This window comes from Notolabrus celidotus, chromosome 1, assembly GCF_009762535.1.
Source record: "Notolabrus celidotus isolate fNotCel1 chromosome 1, fNotCel1.pri, whole genome shotgun sequence".
Taxonomy (NCBI): domain Eukaryota; kingdom Metazoa; phylum Chordata; class Actinopteri; order Labriformes; family Labridae; genus Notolabrus; species Notolabrus celidotus.
In genome coordinates this window covers 27322964-27338766 of record NC_048272.1, presented here as the reverse complement: position 1 = coordinate 27338766, position 15803 = coordinate 27322964, and the positions used below count along the sequence as shown (strand labels likewise).

Below are 15803 nucleotides of genomic sequence, written 5' to 3'. Positions count from 1 at the left end.
TTTGCTACACCACCAGTTTTGTCCTCCATCACCCCATCTTTTCAACTAAATAATGAAAATCAGAAAATGGCTGCATATTTACAGGCAACTTTGACTGGTAAGTTTTGAACAAGACATGATGTTGTCTGTAAGTGAATTCAGTCTTTGTCTGTTGCTGATATTGGATCAACTGTAGGCTTTATGAATCAATACTGGGACACTGCACAGGCTGGAACTTGCACTGAAGCTCCCCAGGCAACAGAGGGACAGTTTTACGACAACTAATGAGATTTGAATAGGAAAAAACAAACAAACAAACATGTACTCAAATCAGAACCATGTGTCCCCTGTGAATACTGAGGAAACGACTGACCTATTAGTGAATCTTACATTTGACCCTTGACCTTTTGCTGTTGGCTGCTGCTGTATTCAGATGTTCTCTTAATGTCATTGTGAAGAACTGTGGTGTTTGTCAACTTACCAAGAAGAAAATTAGTGGAACAACACAAGCAGGAAGTGTAGACAGCGCTGCTGTGTCAGTGTTGCACACGCATGTTGTAATCATGATGACACTCTTCTGCTTACTAACAAAGGAAAAATACTAAACCACTGCTTCCCTATGAGGAAATGTGTTATTTGCAACATGCTGTGAAATTCCACCCACAAATACTCTCTGTCAGTTTCTACTTGTCTTAATTTAAGAGCTTCTATCTGGAGCACCAAACAACAGCTGAGAGTTCAGACTTTATTTGGGCCACATTGAATCATGGCTGATGTCCCATATTTACAGCAGGGAATCCATGAACTTCTTATGATTAGCTTCCCCTAACCTCTTCCCTAAATACTGCAGAGTGCCATGTGATCGAAGTGGGGGAAAGGTTCTTACCATATAATCTAAGCATAATAATGTTGACCTTTTCCAGGCGAACACAAAGTCAGATGGCTGCGTCCCAAATAACTACTTCACTGCTGCTATTTAAAGCAGCCTCACAAAGCCTGAGAGGCAAAGTCACAAAACTGATGGTTACTAAGTCCACATAAGTTAAAACCTGCACAGCACCACTGCAGTGTTACTTTAAAAACTTTTATTTACAACCATATAGACAAATGCACATGGTTTAGAGGTGGCTTACATATGAAGTGTTCATTATTGCAGGTTGTGATGTTTTGCTTATGTTTGAACATGAAGTGAAACTCAGGCCCTTATTTATAGGAAGCCTTTTACTTCACCTCCATAAACCCACACATACGCACACTTATCCACGCAGAAAGCTGTTTCCAAGTGTCACAAGTCATCCATGTAGTAAATCTAACAATCACTCCACCACTCCACAAAGAAGATGTGTCCTCACTCTGACAGGAAGCAGACTGGGCTCTTCCTCCAACAGCTTTCTCAAGAGCACAAAGCGATGATCTGCAGCATGACACTAAGTGAAATTTACCACTTAAAAGTACGTGTGAGCCTTTTTATTGTTGCTTCGATGTTAAACACTCCCTTGCGAGTGTTGGTTACATTTTATTGACAAGACAGTCAGTATCAGACTTTGCTGGAATCCCTAAAAAGAAGGCAGCAAAAGACAGAAAACATTAAGACAACACAGGTAAAAGTGAGGGTTCTAGTTTCACAGTCTGACCACAGTTGGATTGTCTGTCTATGCAGAGGTTTCGTGCACTACTGCATAGTTACACAGGCGTCCTAAAGTAGGCAACCCAGCATTCAAATACACAACCATGATCACTACAAAAACATCATGTCTGCCCACAGACACTCTTACAAATTGGCAAGATCCAAAAATGACTTACATAAATGAAACATAATTAAAAATAGAAACTCACACTCATCAGAGCTTGTTGATTTACACACTGACAGGAGAAACAGATGCTATCATATCGCACAAATGTCCAGCTCTGACTATTGTCCCTTTATTTCAAAGAACATTTCCTTAGCATTCAGTCCATCAAGAGTCCCGTGCTGGTCTCTAATGCTTCTCTCCTCTTCCTTCTGAGCTGCTTTTATAAATCTTTGGCAGTTCTGCCCAGATTTCCCAAACAGTCCTGTGTGTCTCACTGACTTTGACACACCGTGGATCCACTCTTGCCCCCTCCAGCAGCCTTCTTGCGTCTTTTGTTGAGCAGTGGGTTGCTGGAAGTGTCAAGATCTTTGATTTTCACCTGGTCGTAGTCTACGCGCATGGTTGCCAAAGCACTGGTCATCTCTTCCTGTGACAGACAGAGCAGAGGATCAGATGAAGGTCTGGGTTGCTCCACAAAGGACAAGTCAAAGTTAATACTAAGGACTGGGGGCAATACTATACAGGGCACATCTGTTATGACAAACCTTTGTTGGGTCATTATCTTACCCACCTTTGCACAGGATATAAACAACTGCTATTGGAGTTTTAAAATGATTGATTCACCTTCTACATCTAAGAAATTTAAACTGCCAATCAGTGCATACATGATTAAAGTAACAGTTAAGCCTTTCACCAATGCATATATTTGCCTGATTACTAAGTCTCCGATGAGAAGACTGATTGACAGTACATATTCAGCTTTTTCATGCTGCTGATTACTTTAGCTAAGCACTAAGAATGGAAGCAGGGGAAAACAGTTAGCCTCTGTGCTGTCCAAAGGCAATAACATGAACCCTGTACCTTTACAACTCACTTGTAACATAGAAATATCATGATTGTTAAATCTGTGACCAAAAAATAACTATGATCAATAGCATCAAGACTTTTAGGTCTAGGTTTTTACAGGGGTACTGTACTGAACTATTTCCAGCCAGGAAACGTTTTTCAGGCAACTTGTGGAGAACTCAGGCAGGGCCTGCTCCCTGCCATGACTTAAAACACAGACAACCATTAAGTTCTCTTTTAGTTAAGACTTACTTAGTCATACAAGGGGACATGTTACATGTTAATTGGTGATTTTAGAGGTGTTTGTGTACAGATTTTTGTAACCTTTGGACAGAGCAAGGCCAGCTGTTTCTGATACTGTATCATAAGATGACAGGCTCCTGGCTTTCGTCTCTGTTTCTCTTCCACATGTTAGTCTGATCTTCTTCCGAAGCAATCCTGGTGTTAATAAATGATGTTCCAAAGATGTAAAACTACTTTTTCCTCTGCTGTTCCACAGTACACAGTATTTCACTAAATGTATTTGTAGTAAAAGGAAGGTTTATACAAAGGTGTACTAGGTTGAAAACTTTTCTGGAAACTTTTTTAGAGTTTGGAGAAACGTGGCCTTATAAAAGCCACAGTTGAGATCCACACTACCTTTGTATAATGTCCTGTTTTTGTACGTTTGGAGAAGTGGTTGGTTAAGAGTGCAATCTCTGAAATTTTTTACGCAATGTAACACTGCCAATCATAGAACAAAACAATAGTGGTACAAACACGTGTGCTTATCATTTCTGAGAAATGAACCTTTCATACCTTATCGCTTGAAACCTGCTCATTCAGCTGTTGTGAAAGAATGTGCCATTTCACAAAAACGTTTTGTTCACATTTACAGCTGCCGGAGAACAATGTGAAATCATATCAGATACATTTAGTACAGTTAGTGAATTAACCCCACCGTGACTTCAAGAGAGCCTCAGGACTTACGGTTCTTTTAACACATTCTTTCTTTAAAAATATAATAAGTTGAAGAGAATGATGCAGGGCTGCTGAACACCATTGTGTTTAACCGCTTGTGTTAAATGATGAGCCGTGAGTGTGTTTGTGTGTGTGTGTATTTATATTGAATGTTGCACCACAATGTTGACTTGAACTGTGATCTCTGCTTCCATCTGGTGGTTGTTGAGAGACTATCACCATAATGATGCACAAAAAAACTCCATTTTGAAATGTTTTAATAACTGACATTGAAGGCTGAAAAATTATAAGTAACTACTATATAAAAAAGGTGAGATAAAAATATGGGTGCATGCAAGGCCTTATGAAAGATGCTCATTAGTTGAATTCTTGGAAATGTAGGAAGCATCATTTTTGGGGCTTTTCTCATAAAATGGTCTTGCCCTCCTGATATCTGAGCCAGTGTTGATTTTTGAACATTTTTCCTCACACCCTTAGTTTTATTGAGATGTAACACTTCTCTACTGCAGTGCCCCTGCAAAGCTGGGATCAACCTGAAGTTTGACAGTTTGACACTCAGCAGTGAGTGTTTGTAATGTACATAAGTGACCAGAAGGTGTCAGTGTTGTTTCTTTTCTGACCTTCACATCCTCCCACATTTCTCTGTCCTCAGTCAGAACCCGGGTGGTGTGGAGCGGAGTGGGAGGAACCACCATGGACTGCTGCAGAGTTCACGCACCCAAACACAAAGACAAACATATTAAGATAATGAGCAAAGAAGTACACACAGAAACAGGAAGTTCATGATGTCTATTTGTACTTGGCACAGAGATTCTTACATTAATCCAAGGATGGTTCATAAATTGAGTGATGGTCATTCTCTCGTTAGGGTCTGTCTTCAGCAGCTGATGGATTAGGTCTCTAGCTGACGGAGCGAAAGCAGATCAAAGTTACTTACATAATAAGCAACAAGAATCACACGTGTACACGTTGTGTGTCTCATAAAGCTTGTCCTGGTCTCAGAGACAGACAGGCCTAATCACTCAGAGAATAGTATTAGTGCAGAGAGAAAGTGAGATTGAGAAAAATAATTGCATGTTCCCATGTTCTGTTGTTTTCTTTGTAAAGGTGGACAGCTTTGTATTTGAGTTATCTGTCTCACAGCAGTTTGGGTATGACCGTTTATTGTAAGTCATCAGACAATCTCTAGGAAATACTGTCAGTGAGCGTGGGCGATGAACCAGGGTGACCTATGCCTACAGCAAAGGCAAATAGAGACCTTAGTTTACCAAACCATAGCTGAAATATGTTTACAGAGGCTGTACTCTGCAAAAAACGCCTGAAGTTTGAAGATGTGTTACAGCACAATGATGTAAACTGTGGCCGTCTAACAGCAAAGTGGATGACACATAGGATGTACATGTGCTGTAACCAGCTGTAGCTGATCACATTTTGAGATTTGTCTGAGAAAATATTTATCTGCGTCTTCCAGTAAACCTGTTGGAGGAGAGTCAATAGTTCACTGATCTCTGTTCAACTTGGCTATTTTTAAAAGTATATTTCAAACAAACTAGATTGCTGAGTGAGTAAATTCGTATTAACCTTTAACCTTCATATAAAAGTAAATCAGCAATTACTCCTTATAAATATGAATATTGGTTTAATATTCAATAAATACAGGCTGTGTTGTACCCTTAACCCTCCTGTTATGTTGTGGGTCAAATTGACCCTTTTTAAAGTTCAAAAATCAAAAAAAAAATGTTAAAAGTATTTTTTCAGTATGAAACGTCTTGGCTTGGCGTAATAGGTGTAATCAACATATAAAATTGAAATGGTTCATTTCACATTTTAGGCAATATATGCCTTCCAAACCAGCTAAAAACAGCCTAAAAATCTGGGCGGCATGTGACAGATGAGGTGTCTCTTGTTAATATATATCAATATCACTTCACAAAAAAAAGAAAAAAATTTAATTAAAAATAAAATAAAACAAAATCTATGTCATGTAAAAGTATTGTTTTTATATTTAGGTCTTTCCAATGTACATTTTAAAAAGTTTTAACTAGAATTTTCCTCAAAAACAAGTGAGTTATCCTCATTGAAGTATGATCTGTGAGGATTAAAGAACACTATTGCACCAAATATTGATTTAAATGGTTAGTAATGGAGTTAATAATGAGATTAAAAAATGTTTATTGGGATTTTTTTAGGTTCTTCTGACACTTTTGGATAATTGAATATAATATGCCCCAGGTCAAATTTACCAAGGAACATTATTGCTGTTCCTGGGAAACTAACATAACAGGAGGGCTAAGAGGATGAAAAGTGAATAGTCAGCATTTTCTGCAATTTGGGTGGCATTCTCACCTTCCTGTGACACCTCAGCCCACTCCGGGTTTGGGAATTCATACTGGCCCATCCTGATCCTCCTCTTCATCCCCGGAGAGATGGCCTGGCCTGTGTTGGAGTAAAATGGAGGGAAACCACACAACCTACAGAGACAAACACAATACGAGTTTTAAAACTACATCTTGTTAGAATGTATCAGTACACATTTATCATACAATATAATTTGCAGATTAATCCATGGAGCCCCTACAACCTCCATCACACTCCATTACTCACAGGATGTACATGATGACGCCCAGAGACCACATGTCACATGACTTGTCATATTTCTCCGGACCCAAAACCTCAGGAGCTTATCATGAAACACAAACACAAAGACACAGATACGAATTATACAAGAGGATTAGTGACAGAGAAAAGCTTTTGTAGAGATTCAAAAAATTAAAATTGGTCAAACTCCTGTTAAACAATAAAATCCTGTAGAGTGACTTACCCACATAGTAGGGTGTATAACAGGGGGTTTGTAAAGGGTTGTGAAGCGTTGTCTCCTTAGCAAAGCCAAAGTCAGTTAATTTGAGGACCCCGTTCCTTTCTTTATTTGTGTACAGCAGGTTCTCTGGCTAGTGAGGATCAGAGGAACAACAAAATAATTATCAAGTGACCTTGAACTGATGTAGAGAGTATATAATCTGTGTCATTTATAAATTTGTGATATTTTCTGTTGCTCTGCACCTTGATGTCTCTGTGTGCGATGTTTATACTGTGGAGAAAGTCGATGGCCGTGCCGATGTCCCTCATGATCTCAGAAGCCTCTGGGAAGAAAAGAAGAAAACAAACTCTCTCAAACCAGAAGCAGTTCCAGCATCAAACCACTTAAGTCACAAAAGAAACACAGATGCCATGTCAAATATTTTCTTTCCTTTTCTGCACTTTCCTGTCTGATGCTTTATGGCTACATTTTACTGCTGTTTCCTGGATATAATGGCTCAATTTTTCTGTCTGGCATCCTGTAATGTGTTTGTAATCCCGGTACATCCCTCCATCAGTCCTCACCTTTCTCAGTGAAGGCCTGGTCTCCTCTGGCCTGGATTCTGTTAAACAGCTCTCCGCCTTCCATGCTGGACACACACACACACACACACACACACACACACACACACACACACACACACACACACACACACACACACACACACAAATACACGCACACCGACACACATACAATTATTGCTTAATGTTTTACACTTTCAGTAATATGAACCTCTTTTACTGCAGTTTAGTAAAGAAGCCGAGAAAGAGCAATATGATTAGTCATAAAAGGGGCTTCAGCTGCGTAATACATGTGCTTGGTAAAGTTGATGATTTGCACTAAAGCATCACAGCAACAGTGAAACAGCTGAACTCAGCAGAAACAAGATCGACTGACTGAAATATGTAGGCCAGTAGAATAGTCGGAAAGTGCATACAAAACCACAATTTACAACAGCTAATCAATTCAACTATCAGTTAGAAAAACATTCATTTTTTACGTTTTATTTAGGACCATAGTCTACACTGGAATTAACACTTAAAGCCACTGGGTTGGATGAAAAGGTTAGGTTGTTTCACAGAAGTCTTTCAAATAAAGTTTTGACTGTCTCACAAAAATAAATTTTAAGTGAAGTTGAATTCCAAAGAAAGTCTGTTTCAGTAAAACAGAAAAAACTACTCCAACACTGACAGTGGAAGAAAATGCACCAAAACATTTCTGTGGAACAGCACTGTGTTTCATTATCTATAACACATAACCTACATCATCATACCTGAACCCTATGACCTTCATTTTTTTTGTGCAGACACACTTGGTGACGTTTCAGAATCAAATGTTTAAGCCTCCCACTCTCTGATCTCACAACCACACGTTATCCAACCTGGCTCCTGTATGAATGTGTTAGTGCTCATTGAGTAACAGCGTACTTTTTGTGGTTCATGAGCATACAGATAAAACAGAGGCAGAAAATGAGTGTGATTCTATGTTGAAGTGACAACTTTTGGCTGTGCTGCCTTCCTCCACCCACCCGCTCTTATACAGGAAGAGTATAAACACATGCACACACACAAGGTCACTACATACAGTACCACATAAACAGTGGCTGTGTCATAAAATGTGTAGATGAGAATTAGTAGTCACTGTTTCAAAATTCCAATGAACAGACAACAGTATATTTCATCCTCTGTGCTTTTGCCCTTTCCTCTGAATTAGAGTTTTTTTCCACTCACGACAGGAGAGCAATAAAAGAGTACAAAGATCATTCACCTGTATGCACTTCAAAGCACTCACACACACTAACACTGTTAACACCCTCACTGGAATAATGTTGGTTATCACGACAGGTGAAATTGTGCCCTTCTTTCTCCCCTTCAGTGCCAACATCTGCTCTTTGTCTCCTGTCAGTGTCAGGACTTACGCCTGACCTTCAAAATGGAATCATGTTCTGCCCTCAAGCTTAAGCCTTTTTCACAGCAGATGCACACAAACACACATGCATACGGGAGGCTCGGGCAGGGGGGTGTCCAGCAGGGTTGCCCCTTGAAATCTGATTGGCCACCCCAGCTGAAAATCCTAAACTACTATTGGCTATTTGCCTGGTTATGGGCATGACTGGAGCTAAACTGGATCCTATAGACAGGCTGCTAGTAGCTTTCTTTGTATTTAAATGTATCACATTCACTTTTGTGAGGTTAAGTGGTTGGCACAAACAAATATATTAGCAGCAAATATATTAGCAGCAACTATAGCCAGCATGTTGTTGTTAAAAATAAAAAAATAGCCACTGTTTTCTTTGGTCCTCTGGTGCTGGGACAGAATATAGACGTGTTAGTTTTGCAACCAGCCACAGAGCAGCTGGCTTGTCTGGCTCCAACCCATCTCGAGTCTGCAACACCGAAGCAAAACCACAAATGTATTGGAGTAAGCAGAATTGCTTGAGGAGTGGGAGTGGTTTTGCATGTATGCCTATGTAAATCCCTCCTGTCTCAAAGCAGATTTAAAATCGCTTCAGAGAAGCTACATTTTTCCCAGTAAGTGGTCTACAGAAATTATGAAGCAGCTTGAGGATGACTGGGGAATGACTTAGGTATAAATGTTTCGTCACAGAAAAAGGTGCTTGTCATTAAAATGTTAAGACGGAAATTTGTGTACACCAAGTAGAGGGATTGTAACTTCCCCTTTCATGACAGCGGTTAATTTTAGTTTAAAAGAGGCAATGAGATAGAGTCACATCCTCCTGGTAAAGAGTGGTGCACAAGCTCAGAGCTGTCATTTATGGAAATTCATCACACTGAGCTGTGTTGCCAGTTTTGAGGGCTACATAAAAATAGAAGGACTCACCACTTGTATTTTATCTATAATCTCCTTTATGTCAACTTTTCAGGACTCATAAATCAGTGTTGGTTTTAGGGAAAATGACTTTAAATCTTGTAATATTTAATTGTTTTCACAGGTAAAGTTGATCCTTCTGTTTATTTGATTTTAGTATGTGCTTAAATAAGAAGAAGTTTTGAGATGAATAAAACATGTCAAGAAGTAAGACAAAGCTGTGAATTTTGAGAGTTGTGAAATGTGATCCCTACCACTCCATAATGATGAGCAGGCACTTCTTCCCATGATGCATGTTTTCATACAGACTGAGGATTCGAACAATATACGGTCCTCCTGATACTGTCCAGTGGAGCTCCACTTCTCGTCTGGCTTTGGGACTGTCATAGAGAATCTGGGAGAAACAGAGAGAGTCAATTAATGAACACAAAATAACATCACTAACAACACGACTGATGAACTACACAACTGCTCCTACATTCAACACTGCTACTGTGCTAATGTATAACTAGTCTCAGATTAATCACAAGATAATGGTGAAATGAAGTTTTTGTGAAACGTTTCAGAATAAGCTGTAATTTAGGACAGCTTTAAAAGTGTAAGCTTAACTTATATACACAGCTTTTCTACTAACATATGAAGATGACCAGATGTTGATTACTTTGATCATTGATTAACTGATTAATAGAATCTGTATGTGTAACTTTATTTAACATTCAAATATGTGAAATACTTATTAGTAGTAGGTTCTCTACAGAGAAACATTTCTTTTTCTGTTCTTTAAAATGAGCCTTGGGAAGTTGGTCAGTCAGTACATGTTTAAAAAAAACATTAAAAGGTTAATGAACAGACGTGTGATAATGTGCTAGATAGTTACAGCCATGTCTTGTCACTGTCTTCATGCTAAACATTTAAGTCCTTAAGCAAACAAATAATAGCCTTGAGCTGTAATGTGGTCACAAGACAGGATGTGTGTTTGACTTTAGCTGATAAACATATGCAAACACACGCACACGCACACACACACCCACCCACCCACCCACCAACACACACACACACACACACACACACACACACACACACACACACACATAAACACATGCAGCAGGTGGGGGATATAAGCATAGCACACATCTTCAGTCAGGGGGTATTTTTGGATGTGACACTGACGGAGTGGTCTCCCACAGTTCACAAGGCTGGTCTGGTCACATATTGAGCCGAGTGTACAAATCACCCAGAGGCTGACTCAATGACATATGACCGACACACATATAGACACACACAAACACTCGCACGCACAAACACACACACACACACACACACACACACACACTACACCAGTGTTCCTGAACAAGTGACTGTCTTTAAATGTGAACTGAACATTTATGTCATTTCAGTTAAATTCTAAAGAGGGATGTGAAAACAACTTCATGTTTCCTGAGAACTCCAAATGCACCCAGCTCTGAGTGTTAGCTAGCCAACAACAAAGAGGAAGTAAGGGCTGAGTGTTTCGGAGCAGCAGGGTGTTGAAAGTAGAAGTTGAGGGTTTCCGGGAACATCTTTGTCTGATCCACTACTACATGTTGGCCTGAATTTAGCAAACTGTTGTGTAGGTGTGTTCATTCATATCTTTATGGCTGTAATAAGAGCAGACAGCATGTGAGCTTGTTGCTTTAATTTCCTGTTATAGGCCAGAATAGGCTACAATAAAAGAGGATGTTGTATATTAAAATCAAACAGAAAGCAGTATTAGGACAACAGACGCGGTAAATCTTCTGATAGAGTTTGTTCTTGTGCAAGGAGACATCATCATGACTCAATGTGTTCCAGACTCTGATCTGCAATAAACCAATCAACCAACCTCAAACTCCTCTTAACCAATCAGATCTCATAGAGACTATAACACATTGAAACACACATACCTGAACCTAAAAATAACCAGTGAGTTTAACAGCAGAGCAACTCTCATCTCTCTCTGTCACACACAAACACACACACACACATACAATTCTAACATTTACTCTATTTTACATATTAGCTGCAGTTAAAGCGTTGCTCTCATCTGATAAAAGCAGGTTTATCTTTACAACTTCTAGACTTCTATAAAGCGTCTGTCATAAAGTCTGCAATAAAACAGTCTAGGAGGTGAGTAATGATTGCTGAAACCCCTTTCCTAAGTCTATAATCTGAAGGTAATGCTCCACTGCTCCACAACAAATATGTTACAGCTAAAATCCAGATTTTAATTAGAACACTTCTATGAGATTGTTAATCCTTTGAAAAGATGTTTTAAAAGATGTGAAAAAGTCCATGGTGATGTTAGCTTCCAGCTCATGCCAGCAAACTTAACGCTTATGTGCCTATGTGTTAAAGTGAAGTGTGAAGGTTCAGTTGCTTAGTTTAGCAGGCTTACATTTGTTCATTAGCACCAAGTACAGAGTATAGCTGAGGCCACTGAATAGGGTACGTTTTCATGCTGGGCTTTTTGCTTTCAAAACAAGTTTTAAATTAGTTGAAATGTTACATAAGGACAGTTACTTTGAAAAGAAAGTTTTGACAGAATGGCAGAATCATCTCCCTACTTTTATTAAATCTCTAGGCAATCCATCCAAATTATTTCAGTCTTACTTTAAGTGGAAAACTGACAATAGGACCACACAGCTAGCACAGCATAGAAATGATAAGAAACAACTATGTAACCCTAAACTTCCGCTGATTGTCACTTACATTTTCATTCAAACCAAAATATCAAAACTCACTCACCCAACATACTCAATACAATACAAAATTTTACTCTACATTCAACACACAAGTTGAGTTTTCTATATCAGAGGTAACTGAGGGAGTAAAAAGATTACATTTGCCCATGCTGAACATACAGCTGGCGTGTTCAACACCAACACACATCCAGTCTTTTGAATATTACAAAGATCCTCAACCAGTATGGGCCTTGTAATAGTTTAAGACAATCTAATAGAAACTGATAGATCTCCATATTGCACAAAATGAGCCTCAAGTAAACAACAAGCAGCTGATCCTCAAGAGCCACAGGAGATATAAACCCAAAACTCTGGTACAAATTAATTCATTTGTCAGCACTGTCTGCCTGCAGTGAGCCAGGATATGATCCGGGACTCTTTTTAAGCAGCATTTGGCCAACTCCCTGAGAAATCTCACGGGAGTTTGGTCTCTGTGGCTGCAACAGGAAAACCCAGATGTGCCACCAGCATGCCAAAGTGCTGAGCCAAGAGATGAACTCACACACATAAACAATATAAAGGGAAGGCCGTGACTGTGAATGAAAACCTGTACACAAACCTGTAGCTTGTGCATTTTTCTTTGCACTAAGATGTTTTAATCATTAAAACAAATATGGACAAATACGTGCTTTCTGCTGTACACAACAGGGCTCTCCGGGTCCCTCTCTTCCCAGGAGTCAGACACATTAAAAGAATCCTGATAACTATAAGTGCATTACATTAAAAGGATGGCTCCCCTCCAGCTCTGCTGTAAAGTGGATTAATCCTATCCCCATCCATTACGTTTAGGGCTCAGAGCAACACTTAATTAAAAAGCTAGTGAGCTGGTCAACTCTCCTCACCCCCTCCACTTCAAAAACTCTCCATTATTTCCTTTCGCCTTGAGAGTAAAAAATTCAGGGGAAGTCATAAATGAGCTTAAATTGCATGAAGTACAATAAAACCCCTGCAGGTGCACTCAAAGACTTGCTGTCCAGTTAAACACATGTTACAGTAAGCGCTACACTTGAGGAAAGATTATCAATACGATGGGTTTGTGATGTCTTGAAGCTGAGGTCACACTGACCTGCTGAAGTCTTTCAGGCACTACTGTACATGAATGTGTTTCGGATGCTGTCAGCAGTTTGAGGATGGACAAGAAAACCTTTCCACAGAGTAACACACCACTACACCACTCTCTGAAACAAAGAGCCGGTCAAAAAATATGTTACAGTTTTGTTAATTGTCAACCAAATCTTGCCCAGTGTAGTGACACCTTTGATGTTCTACCACACACATGCTGAAAGAATCTGACTTTATAAAGTCTCATTGTCGGGCTCTACTTGAAAAACTATGTGATAGCACAACCTCAAAATCCTTGCAAGCATTATTTTGATACTGTTGAGATGAACCAAAATGTGCATTTCTGAAACCAAATATAGTGACTGATAAATCTATAATGGGTCTTTATCATCCTGATAACATCAGCAGACGGTTTATCAGTCTCACTTGTGTTTACAAATCCTGCTTGTTTCTCAGCTCTGACATAAAAATATATATCTGATTCATTTTAAAAAATAGCCGCAAGGTTTTCCAGAAACACACCATTGTCTCTCTGCGGCTGTTTCTAAGCACTAATTATGTTCTCCTCACTCAGTCTGACATGATGCCATTAAGCATCTTTTCCCTTTTGGCCTTTTGTCTTCTGTTTGTGACTCCCTATTTTTTGCCGCAGTTTATCTCTCTTTGTCATCCTCTGTCTCTTTCTCTATCCTTCAGCCCAGCATGTGACACCACTGCTGCCAGGTTAGGCAGCTCAGAAGCAGATAGATTATCGTAAGCCAGTAAATCTCTTTGAGTCTGTGTCCCAGTGGTGACAGGTGACAGCCGACGACCCGTGCTAGTGTGCATCCAGGCATGTCTGAAGGCGTACCCAGGTTCCCACCACTCCTGCCTGGTATGTGGTGTCCCTGTCAAAATGCATGTGCCTCTATGAGGCATAGTATACCTTGCACTAGCAAATGCAGTGCGTTCCATAACTTGCATCTGATCCATAGAAAGGCTGTTTCCACGAAACACCATGATGACATTCGGGCTTACCACATGTTGAGCATGTGAACTCAGAAGGAAACATGTATATGACATGCAAACACACCAGTTATAGACTCTCTATTACAAGCCTCAGTCTGAGTCTGACCCCTGTGTCTGTTACACAAGTCTGACCTCAATAAAGGTCAGAGTTTTTGAGTCTTGGCAACAAATTTACAGGTGAACTTTCTCACACTTAGATGTTTCACACAAGGACCAAACATGCTACCATCCCAGGCTGCCACTTATCATAGAAAAAGACAGTTATTAACGATCTATCCTGGTATGAAACTTAGACTTGTTTGTTTTACGGGACCAATCTGTGGCTTCATCTAAAATGGATTTGGAGATTCATCACCAAAAGCACAGTCTGCGGCTTATTGTTTCAAACTGATTTATAGGACAGGACAATAATAGCTGTTTATTAACTGAAACTGTCTCACACACCTCTTGATGTTTAACAACACAGTCATTAAGATCTACTTTCAATGCAGTTTTGAAAATTAAGAAACTTAAACTAATTACCTTACTTTAGACTGCAGGTATATGAACTAGATATAAGAAAGTAACGCAATAATTCAACAATAAAAGTTTACGGTTCAGTATAACATGTAATAACCCGGCAAGTTGGTTTCAATGAGGACGTTTGTGACTGAGGGGGTCTACCATGTTTCAAACACTGTCAGGTGACTTCAGTACCTTCAGCGCGCACTTCTCTCCTGTCTTTTTGTTGAAGCATTGGAGGACTTTGCCATTGATCCCTAAGCCCAGGACCTGTGTGGAGATCTTATAATCGTCCGTCACTGCGTGACGCTTTATGTCCAGTTTGGGATGAATGGGCAAGGGAAAGTGAACGGACCCGCCATCCGCGTCCTCTCCCTCCGCCGCTGGGAGAGCGGGCGGCTGCTTCTTCTGGTCATCATCTGGGGAGTCCGGCTCAGGTTCAGCCTTTGGCGCCTGCAGTGGGTTGTCCTTTTCATTTTCATTCTGTAGCATGGTCACACCGGCTTGTTTTTTCACCAGCAGTAGAAGAAAGAGTGAGTAATTCACCAAAGTGAGGCGATGACTCCTGCTTTCCTCCGGTAACTGCGTAAAGCTGCGAGGAAGATGCCGCTGGCGCGTGTGGTTGTCCTGGACAGCGCAGCTCTGTGGGGACTCAGCACAGTAATCCAACTGAGTCTGCGGTGTAGATTAGAAAACCGCTGACATTGTTTACACAACTAAATAACTATTCATTCTTATTTGACTAAAACGTTTACTTATTTAGTTAAGAACTATTCTGTCACTCGGTGGAGACTGTCTCCTTGGGGCTGTCCAAACACTTATGAACATCTGAATATCACAAAAAATTAAACTCCAGTCAGAGGAGTTTCGAGCAGACAGAAGCGGTGAGGATTCTCTTTTGATCCTGGTGATCTCAGCTTCCCGTTCATCGGGAGTCCTGTGGTTGTGTTCACATGGCCAGTCACTGTCACTGTTGGTTTAAGCACCACCCTCCTACAGTTAAGTCATATTTCTCAACAGTACCTATGAGGTCGCCTTAAAGGAGCAGGACGTATATTCAGTTCAATCATCACTGGGCACTCTTAGCTCATCAGAGAAATGGATTGAATGTAAGTGGATGTTTGAAAAGTAACAGTAAAGTATGCTCTCTCTCTCTCTCAATGTTTGTTTTCCTCCAAAGAAAAGAGTAATTAAAACTATACAAAAAAA

General features: G+C 40.0%; 1 protein-coding gene across 1 annotated transcript; it reads right to left on the bottom strand.

The window, feature by feature from the left end:
• Window positions 1-1049: 1049 nt before the first annotated feature.
• Window positions 1050-15747, bottom strand: mapkapk3 (MAPK activated protein kinase 3). Its single transcript, XM_034681408.1, has 10 exons — window positions 14790-15747; window positions 9519-9658; window positions 6960-7024; window positions 6639-6718; window positions 6400-6526; window positions 6183-6258; window positions 5925-6049; window positions 4397-4482; window positions 4199-4279; window positions 1050-2199 (listed from the first exon to the last, which is right to left on the bottom strand). The coding sequence occupies exons 1-10, from the start codon at window positions 15084-15086 to the stop codon at window positions 2044-2046; spliced, it is 1233 nt and encodes a 410-aa protein (XP_034537299.1). The 5' UTR covers window positions 15087-15747; the 3' UTR covers window positions 1050-2043.
• Window positions 15748-15803: the final 56 nt, after the last annotated feature.

Excerpts from the sequence above, each read along its gene's own strand:
- mapkapk3 (XM_034681408.1), bottom strand. The coding sequence starts at position 15,086 with ATGCTACAGAATGAAAATGAAAAGGACAACCCACTGCAGGCGCCAAAG. Across the intron at positions 6,719-6,959 it reads CCAGGCCTTCACTGAGAAAG|AGGCTTCTGAGATCATGAGG; the intron begins GTGAGGACTGAT and ends TTTTCTTCCCAG. Across the intron at positions 4,280-4,396 it reads TGAACCATCCTTGGATTAAT|CAGTCCATGGTGGTTCCTCC; the intron begins GTAAGAATCTCT and ends TGAACTCTGCAG.